Consider the following 20,385-nt stretch of genomic DNA (forward strand, 5'->3'; position numbering starts at 1 on the left):
ATTATAAATATTATTTTTATAAATTATTGTATATGCCAATTATTTAAATTATTTTTCTCACTCAATAAATTCTTTTCTCATATTTATTAAAAAAAAAAACAATTTATTTTTAATAATAAAAATTACTCAAATTAAAATAAATATAATTAAGTGTATTATATTTATTATTTTATGTTAATAAATTATACCATCTAAATCTAAGTGTAACAATGAAATAAACTTACCCAAAAAACATATATTTAAATACTTTTCAAAAGTGTATCCTAACATTTACTCTTACAAAATCTAACAATATAATATAATCCACAATAACAATTTTCACTAATCTTTTATAAATTTTCTCTAATCTATTAAATTAATTATTAACTTAATATATATATATATATAATTAAATTAATAAATAAGAGAAATAATAAATTGAATTAAAACAAATAATAATTTTCTATTCTCTTATATATATATATTATTTTATTTATTCATTCTTAATGATATTATTTGAAAAATATAATATATATTTTTAAACATATGTATTTATATTATTTGATATATTTATTCAATTTATTATTATTTTCAAAATTTTATAAATAAATAAATTGTTTAACAAACATATATTTAAAAATTAATAGATAAAGAGAAAAATTATTAATGAAGAGAAGAGATAAATTGTAAATAGTGAGAAGGGAGGGAAATTATTATTTAAGCTAAAAATAAAATAAATATTTTAAATTAATACTTAGTTACGTGTCATTTCGGTACAAATATTTAGCTCCCTCTATCATTGCTCTTTAAATAATTCACGGAAAAAAATGATAATTTTTTTATGATTAGTGATAATTTTGAGGAGATGTAGATATTTTTTTAAAAAAGATATTGATATTTATAAATAAAATAAAAATATTAATTTAAAATATAATGAATTTTAATAATTTGATTAATAAATTGATTAATTTGATAGATAAGTTTAAGAATAAAATGATATTTAATTATTATTATTATTTTAAGTTATTTGAATAATTTAAATAGAGAAAAAAATAAGAAATATATATATTAGTATTTTTTTATAAATAAATAAATATATATATTTGTATAATTTATTATTTTTATATTTAATATAATAAATACTTATCACAATTCATGGAGCATTTAAAAATAAAAATTGATGTTCAGAAAAAAGTTGGAGCTTTCATCTTCTTCTTCTCTCTTCCTACTGAAGTGGAAGAGAAGGAGATATTATTGCTTTCGTAGAAACTCAGTCGATGGAGGATTCATTCACTCCAAAACGTCCACCGGACACTTCAACTTTCGATTGGTCCGAACTTCCTCCGGCGAAACGTCGTCATCATCAACCACTACCCTTCTTCAAGATCGCCTTTAACGAGGCCGTATTCCGCATACTATGCCCTGCCAAAAAGACAGGTTTAGTAATCGGTAAGGGTGGTGCCGTTGTTCGCCAGCTCTGCGACGAAACTGGTGCCAGGATTCGTATAGATGATTCCGATCCTGAATTTGAAGAACGCGTAATTATCATTGTTGGCGACTCGTCTAAAAGAGAAACCAATTCCACATCCGATGCAAATCAAACTGGTTCTAATACCGAACATGTGGGTTCATCTGCCCAACAGGGGCTGGTTAGGGTGTTCGAGAGGATTGCGAAGGTTGTTGCTGATAGGAATTGGGTTTCGACAGAGGGCAATGAGAAAGGAGAGGAGAGACAAGAATCTGTTGGTGATGTAGGCGTCAATGGAGCTGTAACGCCACCTGCGCCTATAGTTTGTAAGTTGCTGGCTCCTGGTAATCAGGTGGGTTGTGTTTTTGGGAGAGGAAGAAATGTTATAGAAAGGATAAGGCATGATAGTGGTGCCAAAGTCAGGGTTTTATCCAGTGATCAGATTCCTCCATGTTCATTTCCTGGTGACGAATTAATTCATGTAAATTTCTAATTCATGCTTTCATTTTGATGTCCATAATCAAGATTTCAATGTATTGAGACAGACTGGTCTAGTTCTCTGGTTCAGTAGATATAAGCATTTGAGACAATTTTAGCTTGACAGTTCACAAGTATTTACCAAAAATCTCATTCTTCATGGAATATTTGAGCATCCCCATTTGGAAACACTTTTTATTTTGGTTATGCATCTGGATCCAGATATAGATACGTATGGAGACTTAATTTATTTATGTGTTTCCAGATACAGAAACAAATTTAGGAAGTGTCTCCAAATGGGGATAGTATTAATTGTTGTGTATGCTTACTCAATTGATGGTTTTTGGTTGCTCTGAACCCATTGATGTAGAGAAGATTCATATTCATACACCATTCATGTTATCATCTGATCTTATGGAACAAAAGGAACATCCTCAAGAAAAATTATGTCATGTTTGAAGAGAAATTTCCCTAGTATCTATCCTCACTTCAATCGTGTGTCTGCAACTTTTTCTGTGGGATATTATGGACTTGATTGAGAGCCTTAGACAGTGATTTGGTTTTCGTTTTGAATTTCTGTCTTTTTATTTATTTCCTTTTGTTTGCTTGTACTGTCTTTTACTCATTTTCCTTATGAAATTGAACTAATTTTAGAAAGAAAAAAAAAAATATTTAGTTGAGGTAGAATTGGCTTCAGATAATTATATGTTATTACACAGTTTGCAATTGATATTGTGCTTGAAATACAGATATCAGGAAACTTTCAGGCTGTAAAGAAAGCACTTTTGTATGTTTCAAGCTGCCTTCAAGATAGTCAAGTGCATGCTGCTGGTACCAAGACGTTTTTAAATGAAGTGGAATTCCATTATCCATTATTCATCTGATTCTGATCCCGTTAACATTTCCTATTGCAGGAAATAGGAGCGCAGGGCCGAACAAGAAGATTATTGAAGAGGAGATTGTATTTAAACTGTTATGTAAAGCTGACAAAGTTGGAGCTCTCATAGGGAAAGGCGGTTGCGTAATACGAGCACTTGAGAACGATACTGGGGCCTCAATAAAAATAAGAGACGAGACTACTGATTTGGATGAGCGAGTTGTTGAACGAGTTGTTCTTATATCAGCACGAGAGGCATGTGAGATAGGGAATTTGAAATAATTTACATTTTCTTTTTCCTATTACCACCATTATTGACCTACCTCTTGTTTTGCTTTAAACTCTTGGCAGAATTCAGAACAACGATATTCTGCAGCACAGGAAGCGGTTATTCGTGCTCATAACCGAATCACAGAGGTGGGATTTGAACTTGGTGCTCCTGTTGTTGCCAGGCTTCTTGTACATCCTCACCTAGTGGGTTTTCTTATGGGAAAAGGGGGTTTAATTCCTGAACTTAGAAGAGTTACTGGTGCTAGCATTAACATTTTTCACAAAGAACAAGTGGCTAATTATGGGCAAGTAAGCGACGATGTAGTGCAGGTAAATTCTTTTGTTTTATATAGTATTTTTCTTTTGAAATTTAATGCAAGTTGATGTTTTTGTGCCTCTCAATTAGCTCAGAACATTAATGATTTCTGACTAAGGCAAAAGCATGAATTGTTTAGAAGGTTGGAGACTTGTTTGAGAATTTTTTTTAAGGGATATGAGATAATCAGGATTTAGTTTTTATTATGCCCTTTGAAATGTCAGTGAAAATTATGAAAAAAATATTAAGAAGAGAGGTAATTTAGTTGATCAGTTGAATGATTTGATATATGATGGGATAAGGGCTTATTAACCCTTAATTTCCTTGGCTTTTGCTCTCAAATTTCCAACAGAGTTCAATTATGGACATAAAATGCCTATGTAGGTGTAAACAGTCGGAGAATCTCCATTCCTTGAGCCTCATTTAGTAAGGGAATTTCTTAGCTTTAAAAACAAAGATACATCAGAATATTGTTTTGGAGAAAATCCAACTACGTACTGATTGGTTTGCTTGCATGTTGTTTTGAGCAAAATCTGGAACTTGGTTGACTTTACTGAGTTTTTTTTTTTAATTTTGCCTGTATTTTTTTGAATTTGTGTATGCTTCTAAACGTGAGAGAAAAAAGTGTTTCATAAATATATATGTTTCACTTTGGGATAATCTAAAAGATCTAGTACCAAATGTATTGGCCGTAAATGCTTCCTCGTCTTGCTTGTAGTTTCACTTTGGAAACACCATTTATGTTAAGATGGGTCACATTTGGAAACTGATCTTAGTCCAACACATTCAAATATTTATTGATGGTTTGGTGTTTTTTAAATAGGGCCAATCCAATGCTATGTAGAAGTAATGAATGTAAAATTATCTTGGTACTAAATTCTCATTTTTCTGGTTAGGTGATGGGAAGCTTGCCCTGTGTACAGGATGTTTTATTTCAAATTACAAGTAGGATTAGGGAAATCATACTTCCTACTGAACCATACATGTCAAATTCTGGCGGTCCACATTTCATGCCCCCTTATTCGGAGATGCCACTGCCTATGTTGCCACCTAGGCATGATCCATCGTTTCCTGGCGCATATCCTTCTCCAGCTGGACCTCCCCTTGATCAACAACCACACTCTCATGGAATGGATCATTCGGGTCCAAATTATTTTGAGCGTTTTGCACATACTCAGGGTGGTGGACCTCCCAATGTTCCCTCTTTTGATACACAATGCTCACCACGGAGTTGGGTTCCTCAGGTTAGTTCTTGCAATTTCAGTTGACAGTGAAATTGTCGCTTTTTTTCTGAAAAGAAAAAAAGAATTGCGATTTAGTTTAGGCACATTCACAAAGAATCACAAAAAGAAAATTTTCTTTTCTTTTTATAAAGTGAGAAGCATAAATCAAAAGAGATATTCATATTATTCCAATTTGAGATTCTCGAATGAGCTCCGGTCAACATATAGCTGAAGGGTTTTATTCTGGTCAGACTTTGCACCTTTCAGTCATCCACTGTAGATCTTCCATTTTTTCTCTATCAAGCTTTTATCCGTTCATTATTAATACGTTTATTAATATTGGTTTTCTCGATGCCTTTTTACTCGATATTTTTTTCTGTGTTAATTCTAATTACCTTTCCTTTTTCTTTTCAGAACATGAATACAGGAGGATTTGTAATGGCAAATGGTCCCATGGGAAGGTGATTAATTTTTTTCATTCCTTTTTCGTATCTTATAGAATGTTTGGCGAAACTACTCTTCCAAAGTACAATTAATAAACATGAGCATGAGAAATTGAAACAAAGCTGTTGGGATGATAAGATCAGGGATACTGAATTTTGGTTCCTGTCTTGTGTCCAAATTTCGTTTCTAAAATGGGGATTTGGAAACATTTGAATTGTATGTTTTTTAGTTTTCTAAAAGTAGTATCATCGTGCAGTGGTAATCATCAGGTGCGTAATGCTGCAAGCACAAACCTCGAGATTGTAATCCCTCGTATGTTCTTAGGACATGTTTCCGGAGATAGGAACTGCAACCTTGGTCATATCAGACAGGTAATGATACTAGCTAATCCTATAGTGGTTGGTTTGATTCGACAACTTTGATAAGATATCTCTCCTTCGAATGTGTGCTGACTAGATTTCTGGCGCGATTGTGGAGATTCAAGATCCCAGCCCCGGAGCAACTGAGGGTGTGGTGATGGTATCGGGTACGCCAGAACAACTATATCTTGCACAGACTATGATTCATGCCTTCATTCAAAGTGAGCTGACCTTTTGATAACAGCTATGTTATGATCTTAATTTGTATATTTAGTTTGATCTGAATTAAACAAAATAGGTTGTCAATACTTTGTCAATCATTTCAGGAGAAAAATATTCAATGTATAACTTCACTGATTATTAGTTCCGACTTTTTGGGATATGGTTAATGTCCATAATATAGTTATAGACTAATAGATTAAAGATTTTTCGCAATTTGGGTTTATAACTATGCAAATACTTATACTAATTAGGGTGGGAAATGAGGCGCTCGAGCTTTGACTCTTACCAAGTTTGATGCGAGTTCGAGCTTATATATTATTTGTGTTTTTTCGAGTATAATAATATATAATATATTTTTTATTTATTTTAATATTAAAATTTAAAACAAATATTTTTTTTTCACCCTCTTTTTTTACTCACATTATTCTATTATATTATATTGTTAAAAAAAATCAAAAATATAAATCCTAATATTCTGTATGTATATATTATGATGATTGTTATAATATATTTGGATGTATTTTTTTTATAATTTTTTTTCACTTATTAACCGTTTTCTTCATTTTTTATTAATTTTTTTTTTTAAAACGGTAGAACTATTTTAATAAAATCTCAAAAGTGGGAGGGTTAAAAATTAAAGTTAGATAAACTCTAGTTATGATTAAGGATGACAATCAAAAGACCCTAAAAAAATAAAAAATTGATTGGTAACATTCTAAAATACTACATTCAAACTTAACTATCAATGCCTGACATTTCTCATACCATCCGTTTTCATTGAGAGACCTTCTTCCTCTTCCTTTTCCCGTTCCTCTGACGATAAAGGGAGGTTGTATTGAAGATGATAATGAGTATTGTTGTTTCTCATTTTAAATTCTCTCTTTGTACGAGTCTGTTTTGATTTGATAGAAAGAATTGTTTCTGAGAATTTCAGGGTTTTATCTTTGTTATCTTCAATTTGAATTTCTGTGTTCTTGTCTTCATTATCTTGGGCTTTAGCTTAAGACTCCACATTGGTTTTGAAATCTTCATTATCAGATTTAGAATTCTCTGTTTCAGCTTTGAAATTTTAGGTATCTTACTCTTGAGTTTCCTCAACAACAACTTGAGGTTCATCTTCCATTTCCACTTTGATCGTTCGCATTATAGAAAATTTTCTTTTTCTCTTCACCTTGATTCCCTTTACTTTCTTTCCTTCACCCATTTCCTTTTTCCCACAATCTTTCTTACTTTCTTCCTTTGCATTTTCCTCAATTTTTTCTTTTTTATCACTATCCTTGACTTACACAATATGCTCTTCCATTCTTGATTCTTCTGTTTCATTTTCCTACTTTTTTGCTTCCTGAGCTTTCATGATTTTCTGTTCTTCCTCAATTGTTTTTGCACATTTAGTATTATAATGTTGGAAAGTATTGCAGAATGCACACTTGTTTGGTCTCCATTCATATGAGATTTCCATTACTGTGGGTTTTCCCTTCCTATCAACAACTGTCATGTTCTTTGATAGTTTACTTTGAGGATGCACTTCAATGTTTATTCTAACAAAAATAATGTGTTCTCCTCCCTCTGTAATTGGGTCCATATATAATGGTTTCCCCAATAGACTAGCAAAGTGACTTAGAGCTTCTGCATTATACATGTGTGCTAGGATGTTTCTAAGTTTGAACCATATTTGGGTTGTTTCCTTTGACTTTCTTAGAATACTCAATTCTTCAGACCATCTCTCAAACTTCATACAGTTGGATCCAATATAAATATGTCTAATTTTCATAATATCATTCAAGTTCGTTCCCTTTTTGAATTGCAGATAATAGAAATCATAGATGTTTACAGAAACCTTCTCCAGTCCTTTCTGCTCTCATTGTTTCATTAGTGATTCCTTAGTGTCTAGGAAAGATACACGGTTCTTTCCTATATAGTTCCTAACAACTACATTTTTCCATTCTTTGACGCATTTTTCCTCCACTTCAGTGGGCAATTTAAATTCAAAAGGAGAGTTGAGAATCTCAACTTTTATTTTAAACTCACCCAAGTAGATTTGACCTTTGTATGCATGATCTTTTTCTTTTTTTTTTCATTCTTTTTTCAGATTTCATTTACCTTTCCGTTGGAATTTCTCCTGATAGTGTAGCTCTTTGATTTTGGGACTTCATTAGCTCCCTCATTGTTTCTACTGGCCAGTTTACTATCTTTTTGTATTCTTCCTTCTTCAGTAGGTTCCAATCTTGATAATAATGTATATTCAATTGGACGGTTGTTTGTTGTATTTTTTCTTTGTTGAGAATAATCTCTCATTTCTTTGCATGCATCAGTAGTTTTGTGATTTTATTTTTAAGTCCAAAAAGGTTTGCTCTTTCATTATACCCAACATTCCATATTTCTTCATTTTCCCCTTGTCTTTCTACTGCACTTTCTTCAGAATTTATATTAGTAATTGGTTATTTACCTTTGCTGCATTTCTGCTTTTCATGGATAATTTCTTCAGCAATCCTATCAATTTCTTTATCAGCTACCTCCCTTACTCCTTCCATCACAAATTCTCTGACTTCCTTATTCTTACTATTTTTTTTTCTTCTTCCTATTTTGATGAATAGCAGAACACAACAACAAAATAGAGCAATAATATGGTACACTAGAAACTCTAACTATTATAGAACATGGTAAAATAGAAACTCTAACCTTCCAACTAAGCTTTGCAGATGAATGAACGGTCTAGTTATTAAAGTCGATACCATGTTGTTCGTGCCGATCGTGTCGATTGTGCCGATCGTGCCTTTTTTTCAATCATTTTTCTTATTTATTCAAAAGCACTTTCTCTCTTTTGTCGTTTCATTTTTTTCATCTTATTTCATTCGAGAATTAGTAAACCCAAGTTATTCAATTATGTCTTTCAACAGTTGAACAGGTATAGAAGTTTAATATTTTGTTTTGAAAATAATTTTTGGTTTGAGTTGAAATAGAATTCGAACTTAAAAATTTAGTTACTTCAAAATTTTCAAGCCGAGTTTATAATAAATAGATAACTCGATTTATTTGTTGTCCTAATAATATTACCAGCGAAAAAAACTATATTGTTAACATGAAAAATAAAAATTAATTTTATAAACATTTATAAGATAATACTAAAATATAATTTCAAATAAAATACTAATAAAACACTGCCTAAAATTATGCTTCAAAATTAGTCAAACCATATTTTTTGAATTTTTTATTTGAAATAGAAGAAATGAAGGCGAATATATATATATATATATATATATATATATATATATATATATATATATATATATATATATATATATATATATATATATATATATATATATATATATATATATATATATTAAATTAAATTAAATCTATGAAAAAAATACGAATGTATTTCTTTTTTCTTTAATTAAATTAGTTATATATAAATATATGGAATGGAAAAACATGTATATGTATATTGTTTGTTTAGATCTTTTCCTATTTATTATAGATAAGTTAATTAAATATATATTATTTATTTAATTAATTATTCACATTCTTATTTATGTAACTATTATCTTCTATTAAATATATAATATATATTTGAATATAGTAAATACAAATATATTTAATTTATTATTGATATTCTTATGTGTCATTTTCATTAAATATATAATATTGTTTTACACTTATTTATATATATATATATATGATTAAAATATAATATCTAAAATATAAAAATATTAATATACGTTTTCTTTTATATGTCTCTATTTGTTTTCTTCCTAAAAAAATAATTAAAAATTACATTAGTTAAATTATTTATTTATATATAAAATAAAAATAAATATATATTTTTTATTCTGACTAAAGATTAGGCCCAATATGAAGCCCATTACATTCCCTTCCTCTTCCATCCAAAACCCTCATTTGTTACAGAAGCTTAGAAACTCGTAGAGAGAGAGAAAAATGGTGGTAAGATTGAGATTATCGAGGTTGGGATGCAAGAACAAGCCGTTCTATCGAGTTATGGCGGCGGATAGCAGGTCACCAAGGGACGGCAAGCACCTCGAGATTTTGGGATACTACAACCCTATCCCAGGTAACAATCTCATCATCCTTCGTTTCAAGATCTGTTTCAGTTTCGATCATTTGCCTTTGATAGATATTGATTTATGTACTCTTTAGCTCTTTCGATCTATTTTCTTAGGAATTTATATGTGGAAAAATTAAAAATGAAGATGACATAAAAATGGAACTGATTGTTACTGATTCTGAATCAATATTATTGAACTTGTGCAGTGCAAGATGGTGGAAAGAGAATGGGACTTAACTTTGACAGAGTGAAGTAAGTCATTGTTGTCTTCTTCCTTTACAATTTGGAATCATTTTTCAGGTTATTGAATTCAAATGGCTTGCTTATGTATTAGTAATTTGAAGTGTTAGTGATTGTATGAACTTGTTGTAAGAAAAGAAGATGTTACTCTAATTGCCATAGACACAATTGTATATCATTCATTCTTACTAGGAACTCTCTTTCATTCTTACTAATCTATTCATTTTATTAGGAGCTCTCTTTCATTCTTTTATACACATTCCAATATGTTTGGTATTAAAGTTGTGGTTGACTGAGATACACTGGAAAATGTGTAATCATTAATGATTTCAATCATCTTCCATGAAATTTTTGACAGTTTGTAAATCTCTTCCAAGGGAATTTTTAGCCTCTATCATACACCAGCGTCATTTGTAAACACCATTTTTGTCAAAATGATCACGGTGTGGATTCTGAGGGATCAAAGGTATAGAATTCAGATATAGAAACAAAGGTGTTTCCAAATGGTGAAACTAACTCCATTGAAAGAAAAATTATATTGTAAATGCCTTTTTTTAGGTGTAAATGGATTTGAATCTCAAATACCCTCCATTTCCTAATGAGATTCCATCCGGATAATTTTAAAGTGCAAATATCAGCAATTATCATACATGAAAACTTTGTATCCATTGAAAATCTCATTTGATTTCTCCAAGTCATTGTTTGGTCTTGGGTTATTTTAATAATTAAGTGGTTATTTCGAAACAACCCTTGTTTGATGTAGGTTATTGCATGTCAGGTTATTTGGGTAGGAAGACATTAGGGTTATAAAAATAATTTACTTATTTATTTTTAAATAGTGGGTATTTATGCATTTTGATTGTTGATTGGACAGTGAGATAATCGCAAATAACCCACATCAAACAAAGGCTTAACTCTAAAATATGATTTGTTTTTTCTTGTAGGTATTGGCTTTCAGTTGGTGCTCAGCCTTCTGAACCCGTAGAACGCCTTTTGTTCAGAACCGGTTTGTTACCTCCACCTCCTATGGTGGCGATGGGTCGTAAAGGCGGACCAAGAGACACTCGATTAGTTGATCCCATGACTGGACGATACTTGACGCCTGATAAAAAGCTAATCGATAATAGCCAATCACAAGACTCTAAAAACGATGGATCAGATGAAGGTGTCACAATAACACACTGATATGTTTCGTGTAGCGATATTCCTAGGATGATGGTTTTTTCGAATTCAAATGTTTGATTGATCGAAAAGCTTGTGAACAACAAACAACGTTTTATGGAATGTTTGATTTTGGAGTGTATAAATGCATTGTTCTTAAAATTGTTAACTTATTTTTGTAACTTGGAATTTTGTTTCCAAAGAAAGTTTGCTAATTAATAATTTTTTGTTTGTGATATATCTAAAGTATCTCAAATACATAACTTGTGTTATTGTTTTTCTATTTTTTATTTTTATGTGTAATATGCAAAATTATATATATATATATATATATATATATATATTTATTTTACAAAGGCAAAGTTATTTTTACTAGGTGTAATATGCAAAATTATATATATATATATATATATATATATATATATTTATTTATTTATTTTATTTTATTTGTAATTAAAGTTAAAGTTAGTTCTTAAAATTTTAAGAATATTTTAAAGATACGATTTTAAGATTATAGGAAAATTAAAGTTATTACGATTTTAAAATTTTACGAATTTATAAATTATTTTGATTTTATAATTTTATAAAAATAAAGTTAATTTATATTTTATATTAAAAAATAAATTAGTACTTATTTAAATAAATAAATTTACAAAATTGATTATGTAATTATAACATATTTGATTATCATTTATTTAATATTATTTTTTCAATTAATTATATAAATAATAATATATATATAACTAATATTTTGTTACTAAACTAAATTCTTCCTGTTTCAAATAAATTCTCGATTATACGAATTACAAATGTCCAACCATTTTAAATAAATTATCGATTTTGAATGTCTTAATTATAATAATCTATTCCAAAAAGTTAGATTAAACAACTTATACACAAGAAAGAACACAATGACCAACTTTGCAATATATGCTAGTTGTAATTGATGGTGAGAGTCAAGCTTTTACCAAAGTTTATGTATAAAAATGGTGCACCTTTACACCTTTTGTAATTGTGAAAAGAAAGTGGCATTAGTTGTTCTTTCCCTTTCTTTGAACAAAAAAAAGTGAAGAAAATAAAAACCCACTTCCATTATCCACAAATGTTTATACTTATTAAGCATTATAGTACATACCCATTATTGAATACAACTTTACCATCATCTCAATTGCATATTTAGATTAATCAAACAATCTTAAGCATTGTTTTTTATATTTCACCACTAATCACTCTTTCTAACTGATCACCTTAATTATCTCAATGGAAAGAAACTTATATTAATGTTCAATTCTCATTCAAAATATTGAATTATTCATGTAAGATATAGAGGATAAGTTATTATTAACATATCTTATATCTAACAAGCTCTTAACTCATAATATGTGGCCAAATCTTGTCACAATGAAATTGTGGACCAAGGTTTATTACTTTAATATTAACATTTATTTTGGCTAGTTGTGGATGAGCATCAACTTATTGGATTGGACCATGTGTCCCCTCTCTTATTAATTTTTATCACTATAATGTTAAATAAAAAATAATAATGGCAAAGAAAGGGATAGTGTTTTGGGACCACTAATTTGTTAATATAGATATAATAATTTATTTTTATTAGCTTATTTGAAAATAAATTTATTTTTTAGTATACTTGATATGTATTGTCATTTAAAAATAGTCTATTTAATTAACATATATATATATATAGTGAGTATATTCATGACTCATCTTCATTGATAATGTGTTTGGCAAAAAGAAAATCTCTTCATTTTGGTTAGATGACATATTTATCATTTAGATTCACTCTTATTTTCTTAATATCAAATAAGTTACATTTTTTTCAACTCTGAATTTATAAGAGATTATCAATAATGTAAAGTGATCTCTATCAAGAAAAATGAATTACTTTTTATTATTATTATTATATTGTGAACGATCTGATCTGATCTGATTAAGTATGGTGTACGATCTTTCAAAATAAATCTAATGATTTTAATCATCTGTGTTACTTGCTTGACATCTACCTTAAATTATAATAATATTTTTGTTATATTTTTTATTTTTTTAAAAAGGATGAAACTTATTATTAAATATGCTTTTTTATTTTGTTATTGCTTTTAAAAAATAAATGAATATTGTCTTAATAAAGAAGTAGAAACATTTACTAATTATTTTCACAACTGAAACAAAATAAAATCAAACAAAAGAACAAGGGTAATTATCAACATTTTTTTCTAAGTAACATTCTTAAATTTCCTTCTATTTTTTTCCTATTTATAAATTTATATAAAAAAAAACCTGCATTTTTTTTCATTTCAAATATTTTAAAATACAACTTAATTAGTTTTGTATTTAATTCTAGTTAATTGTAAAGCTTGAAAAGTGGACAAATTGTTCACTCTACTTATGTTTTCATTCACATTTATCCTTCTATAATATATATATATATATATATATATATATATATATATATATATATATTTTTGGTTATTGTAATGTTGTCTTTTTATTTATTAATTTTTTTACTTGTTTCTTGTTATTATATATTTTACTAGTTTATTGACTACATTTTTTTATTAGGAAAAGCTATGTACCTTTTATTAATATTTACCCAATCTTGTAAGATTGCACGTTTTAACTTTTGTTTTTTTATTGAACCATTTTGACATTTGATCTTTTATGATTTTGTAATTTTATTTATTTTTATTTCAATGATCATTTGAAAAATATTTTTTATTTGGTATGTAAATTAATAATTTGTAAGAAAATCTCATTCAAAGGCAACATAGTAAGATAGGTCATGTGCATAGTAAATTTGTGACCATAATATTTGTTAGATCAATAAAACATTACATTAATCTGAGAATCAAACTCCGTAACTTTTAACTTTTAATTTTTAATCTTTTAGACATGGACTATATTATATAAGTTATATGAAATGATAAATTATTCAAATCAACTAAAAAATACAATTAAATATATAATATATAATCAATTAGTTTATAATAATATAAATTTTTAATATCCTACCAAATAAAAATATTATTTTTTATAATTATCTTAATTTTCTTTAAAGAATATAATATAAAATACCCTGAGAAATTTACGAGACGAACTAGACATTAATGAAAGTAAAAAAATATCCTATAAAATAAAATGGGACCGAAATAATGAATTCATCGCACCCAATTCATCTCATTATCATCTCTACTACTTATTATTACAGTTTATTATGTTTAAGAAATTGCTTATAATATTATAGCTTCTATTAACTAATTTTAAATTAAAAATTGACCCACTCCATAAATATATAATATAAAATGAGGTAAAAAAAAATAAATAAAAAATAGAAGAAAGCATGACAGATTGGTTAGAGGTATAAAGAAGGCCCATATGTTTTGGTTGATTCATTTCAGACACTTGTTATTTTGGAAAAAAGAATTCAAATAAATAATTGAACTTTGAAAACCTTTATTTAATTCAATGGTATCCCAAACAAATACAACTCTTCTTTTGAAAGACAATCAAAGTTTCTCTTCTTCCCTTTCGTTCGTTTGCTGTATGTGTAATATGTATATCCTCCTCTTCATTCTAATAACTCTCCACTCTCTATCCCCATTCAACACTGTTTCTATCTTTTGCTCAACCCAAACCCTAAAGTTCTGATCTTCGATACTTCAGGTATACTCTTTTTACGTTTATTTCTTACTTTCATGTCTTTTAAGAAATGGGTTCTTCGTTTTTTTGATTTCTACCATCTGGGTCTTTGTGGATTTGATCTGGGTATGTATTGAGATCGGTCTTGATGTTGTGTATATTGAGATTCTATCATGATTTTGTTTCATTTAACTTGATTGTTGTTTTGATTAGAAGATTTCATCGTTTGATTGGATTTGTCTGTCTATTGATGGACATATTGTTGAAAGAATCAAATTCATGGTTGTTTGTTTGTTGTTGATTTCCCATTTGCAGATCATGAATGCAAGAGATTAAGGTTTTGATTTAAGTGTTATCTATGGATAATCAATCGAAAAGATCAGAACCTAATTCAAGTAATTTTAGCAGAGAAAGTATAAGCAGCGATGAAAGCTCTTGTAGCAGTCTTAGTAACAATGCTGTTAATAAACCTCATAAAGCAAACGATGTAAGATGGGAAGCAATTCAAGCAATTCGAACAAAAGAGGGAATGTTGGGTTTAAATCATTTCAGATTGTTGAAAAAATTGGGTTGTGGCGATATTGGAACTGTTTATCTATCGGAATTGAATGGTACCAAGTGTTATTTTGCTATGAAAGTGATGGACAAAGCATCGTTAGCTAGTCGTAAGAAACTTGTTCGATCTCAAACAGAACTAGAGATTTTGCAGTGTTTGGATCATCCTTTTCTACCAACTTTGTATTCTCATTTCGAAACAGACAAGTTTTCATGTCTTGTTATGGAGTTCTGTCCTGGAGGTGATCTACATACACTTAGACAAAAACAACCTGGAAAGCATTTCTCAGAACTAGCTGTTAAGTATGAACCAAAAACCTGCACTTTTTTTTCTTAATATTCTTTGTTTGATTTCCATGTTTTAATTTGACAGGTTTTATGTTGCTGAGATTCTACTAGCTCTTGAATATCTTCACATGCTTGGGATTATCTATCGCGATCTCAAACCAGAGAATGTACTTGTTCGAGAAGATGGACATATAATGCTCTCTGATTTCGATCTTTCTCTAAGATGTAATGTCAGCCCGACTCTCGTGAAATCTGCAATCACCAAGAATGAATTTCGTAAAAGCTCTGCTCAATCCTCCCAACCGTCTTGTGTTTTGCCAACTTCGTGTTTCAAACCTCGATTCTTCTCTAAGAAAAAACCAAAAAACGAAATTGGAAACCAAGTGAGACCGTTGCCTGAGCTTATGGCCGAACCATCCGGGGCTAGATCGATGTCTTTCGTCGGGACCCATGAATATTTAGCGCCTGAAATAGTTAAAGGAGAAGGCCATGGGAGTGCTGTTGATTGGTGGACTTTTGGGATTTTCTTGTATGAGTTATTGTATGGTAAAACGCCTTTTAAGGGATCGGGAAACCGGGCAACTCTATTCAATGTTGTCGGGCAGCCACTTCGGTTTCCTGACACTCCGGTTGTGGGATTTGCGGTTCGTGATCTTATAAAGGGGTTGTTGGTTAAGGATCCGCACGATAGGCTTGCATATAAACGAGGGGCGACTGAAATAAAACAACATCCTTTTTTCCGAGGCGTGAATTGGGCGTTGATTCGTTGTGCAAGCCCACCCGAAGTCCCGAGGCCCGTGGAGGTTGAAAGGTTTTCTGCATCGTCGAGCCATAAATCCGAAGTGGTTGCTACTCATGAGAAAAAAGAGAATTATCTTGAGTTTGATTTCTTTTGAAAATAATTGGAATGGATGGATGAATGGATTTGGGAACTGTTTTATTTTTAATTTTAATTTTTTTGATCTTGTATTAGTTTAATGATGTTAAGGGTTACATATTTTGATTTTGTGTTGGAGAAAGCATAAATTTGGTGTAATGCTTTCAATAGATTATTAGTGTATGTTGCTAATGCACTAGCTAGTTCTATTTTCTATTATTCTTATTGAATAACAATAATAATAATAAAAGTGTTCTTTATTGATTTTTTATTATAATATATATATATATATATATATATATATTATTTTCCTTTTGTCAAATCTCATTCTAGCATGAGGTAGGGGCTTCAAATTATTGTAAAATAAATTCTAAAAAATATACATTTAGTTAATTTATATTAAAAAATATATACACTTAGAATTTATATTAAGATCATTAAACATCTAAAACAAATATTATTTTAAAAGATTAAAATATATAAAATAGGGAATAACTTTTATTTTTTGGGTTGGGTTTAAATTTGTTTAGGACGCTAGATAAATTGAGGATTGAAAAGTGTATCTCGATTTGAAAAAAAATATATCTATAAATTTATTTTAAATACTTGTTTTTGTGAGGTATTTTATATAAATGAAATAATGTTCTAACTAATATTTTATATTCAATTTTTTTCTTCAGTTTTAAGTGTTTTTAATTGAAAATAGTAATATAGCCATTACAAGAAACATGATATTTGTAATATTAACATTAAACTTAATTTTTAAAAATGCATTATTGCATTTTAGATTTATTAAAAAAAACAAACAAAAAATTCAAATAGACCTGTAAAGTCAAATAATTTTTTAAATCAAATAGACTTTTAAGTAAAAATAGTAAAAAATTACTTAAATCAAAACTAAAATTTTAAATTAAATAGACTTGTAAAAGTCTAAACTCTCAAATTGACATAATAAATATCTTTTTTTATCATCTATTCATTAAGCATGCCTCTTTTGTGACCACTATGGATAATGTATTTTATTCAATAAGTATCACAAAACCCACAAATTATAACTATTTTTGTTAGAATTGTCACAAATAAAAAAAATCAAGTTGGTCAAAGTGTTATAACAATTACAGTTACAAAAATATATATATTATATCTTCAATTAAAGTTGTAAAAATATACTGTCTTAAATTCTTATTGGGAAATCATACAGCTAATATCCTCAAATAAATAAATCATACAAGTATCATCATAAATATTCATAAGTCAATTATTATTTAGATTGACATAATTATGCATAAGATTAATAAGCATGGTAAGAATTCAAATAAAAAATACTCCAAAGAATAAGTAAACTATTTGGATTAAAAACATATTGAAGTTAAAGAATTTGAATAAGCATAACTAATTTATTTGTAGAATATTATTAAATTTCGATTATCAATTTAATAAGATAAGAATATTATTTATTGACTCTATATATACTTTTCTTTCAAAATTTTAATATATTTCATTTTGAAAACAAATATTAAGTAACAAATAGACCAATATAAAACAAACAAAAATAGTGTGTCTGTTTCAATAGCAGTGTTATGAACTATTCGAATTTTTTATATGTTTCATTCTTTCATTGTTATGGAGAGACACTTTGAATCAATCATTTTTTAAAATATCAATATTATGTTTTGAATGATCAATTATCTCTTTGGAAGGAATCAATAATTTCACATATATTCATTAAATTGTAATTATATATTATTGTGTTATTATTTATTTTAGTATTCCCTCTTCTAGTTTAGTTTAACGGAAATAAAATGTGGATATTAACTCTAAGTTCCTGTGTTCGAGCTGTCAAACGACAAATTCTGCGTCTGATTAATCGTGTATGCGGGTTACAATACTTAATCCGTTGTCCAATCTTTTTTATATTTATTTTATTAATTAAATTACTCCCCTATTTATTGAATACTAATCACATGTGATTACCATTCATTTTATTAAACCTCATACAATACTCCATCATTCATTCATTTTATTAAACCTCATTTTACTAAGGCCATCTCCAACCTAAATATCTATTCTCAAACTCAAAATGCAGTAAAAATCCCATCAAACAGTACATCTCCAACTCAAAAACTCAAACTCAAACTCAAAAGAATATTCCTTTTTATAATAATTTTTAATTTTTCAATATTATTTATATATTTATCTAAAATTACAAATTGAACCATAACTTTACAACAATTTATTAATTATTTTTAAATTCTAGTTATAAATCAATTATTTATACAACTGCATAAAACTAATTAAACATTATTAAATAAACACAAATTACATTTCACAAACAAAAAAAAACAAAAAAAATCAAACCTTATTAAAACATACTTTCCACACATAAAATAGACGATTTATCAATTCTCGGAATGTATTTTTAAATGTCTTTTTCAATTTTTTAGTTATGTAATCGAAATGTCTTTTTCAATTTCTTAGTTATGTAATGGATTATTGTATTTTTTCGTTTTTTCTATGTTTTTTATTTTATTAAAATTGTTTTTATTATTTTTTTTTATCAATATTGTTTATTATTATAAATTTATAATACTTAAAAAAATATAAATTATAAATATAAACAAATTTAAATATAAATTAATCATATAAACAAATTAAAATTATCATGAATTAAACATATAAATAAAGTAAAATATAAATAAATCATATAAATAAATTAAAATATAAATAAATAAAATATGTAAACAAATTAAAATATAAATAAGTTATGTAAATTAATTAAAAACAAACTAAAAGACTGAAATGAATGTTTTGAAAACTTTTGAGTATGTGAACGGTGTCTCTACAAATTTGGGTTTGGAGAAGAGAGAATTTACAGAAAAATTCAAAATACAGCTGAGTTTGCAGGTGAGTTGGAGGGCTAAAATCTATTATAAAGAAGGTGGGTTGGAGATGATGTTACACAAGCCCTCATTTCCTATAAGTAAGCCTACAAACTATATATTCATGGTTTTATATTTGTTTTTCTCATGTGGTATATATAATGTAAATTATATTTCTAGTATACTATTGTTTAAGTTAATTGAAGAATTGTATAAGTTAAAATTCTTATTAACTAACATGAATCCGGGTAAGAATATAAATAAAATTATTTATCTATAAATATTTTAAATAAAATTAATATTATTCAAATTTAACAAATTAAAATTAGTTTGTAAAAACTAAATTTAATTAAATTCAAATTTTAATTTTAATATATATTTTAAAATTTATTAAATATCTAAAATTAAAAAAAAAAAAAAAATTTATGAGTTTAAAAACACTTAATAGATTTCTTGTTAGTAAGAATCAAATAAATTATAAAATTTATCTCGTAAATTATTATAGATCGATTTAGAAATTTTAATTAAAGTTGTGTCATTCATCTTGTTCTTATCTAAATTATTGTTAGACGCGTTTTACACTATTATTGACCTCTTATTCATTACTGCGATTTTTTTACCACCACTTCGACAATCCAACCACCAATCGCATAATTCATATCTCATATCGTGACCTCACACACCTATTATCTTTCGTCAAATCAACCACCATTTATCTTGTTAGTTACATTTTTATATGCATCTTATTACACTCGACAAACCAATTACCAAATCTCAATCGACATATAGTATCGTGAGCTCACACATTTTCACATTTCGATCAATCAAAATTTCATTCATATTATTTTTAACCACCGATATCTCCTTTATTATTAGTCTGTTATCCCTACAAATCTCACCTCTCATCTCATGATTTCTATCCTTACCGCGACCTCTTTTACCACTAATCGATCTCTTATCTCGTGACTCACATTTTTTCATATTCCTTTTTATCCACTCAAAAAATCACCCACAAATCTTAATAAATCTT

The 20,385-nt window shown here is 28.0% G+C and overlaps 3 protein-coding genes across 3 annotated transcripts; all 3 read left to right on the top strand.

Moving 5' to 3' along the window:
- Positions 1–1,168: 1,168 nt before the first annotated feature.
- LOC124945564 (KH domain-containing protein HEN4) lies at positions 1,169–5,821 on the top strand. Its single transcript, XM_047486018.1, has 8 exons — positions 1,169–1,928; positions 2,674–2,755; positions 2,839–3,056; positions 3,153–3,401; positions 4,284–4,631; positions 5,025–5,071; positions 5,311–5,425; positions 5,511–5,821. The coding sequence occupies exons 1-8, from the start codon at positions 1,257–1,259 to the stop codon at positions 5,649–5,651; spliced, it is 1,872 nt and encodes a 623-aa protein (XP_047341974.1). The 5' UTR covers positions 1,169–1,256; the 3' UTR covers positions 5,652–5,821.
- A 3,718-nt stretch (positions 5,822–9,539) lies between these two features.
- Positions 9,540–11,340, top strand: LOC124945915 (30S ribosomal protein S16-2, chloroplastic/mitochondrial). Its single transcript, XM_047486440.1, has 3 exons — positions 9,540–9,707; positions 9,908–9,953; positions 10,886–11,340. Exons 1-3 carry the CDS (start codon positions 9,575–9,577, stop codon positions 11,124–11,126), a joined length of 420 nt encoding a protein of 139 aa, XP_047342396.1. The 5' UTR covers positions 9,540–9,574; the 3' UTR covers positions 11,127–11,340.
- Positions 11,341–14,601: 3,261 nt separating this feature from the next.
- Positions 14,602–16,745, top strand: LOC124945557 (serine/threonine-protein kinase D6PKL1-like). The gene is made up of 3 exons (XM_047486011.1): positions 14,602–14,780; positions 15,072–15,614; positions 15,685–16,745. Exons 2-3 carry the CDS (start codon positions 15,115–15,117, stop codon positions 16,493–16,495), a joined length of 1,311 nt encoding a protein of 436 aa, XP_047341967.1. The 5' UTR covers positions 14,602–14,780; positions 15,072–15,114; the 3' UTR covers positions 16,496–16,745.
- Positions 16,746–20,385: the final 3,640 nt, after the last annotated feature.

This window comes from Impatiens glandulifera, chromosome 7, assembly GCF_907164915.1.
Source record: "Impatiens glandulifera chromosome 7, dImpGla2.1, whole genome shotgun sequence".
NCBI classification, from domain to species: domain Eukaryota; kingdom Viridiplantae; phylum Streptophyta; class Magnoliopsida; order Ericales; family Balsaminaceae; genus Impatiens; species Impatiens glandulifera.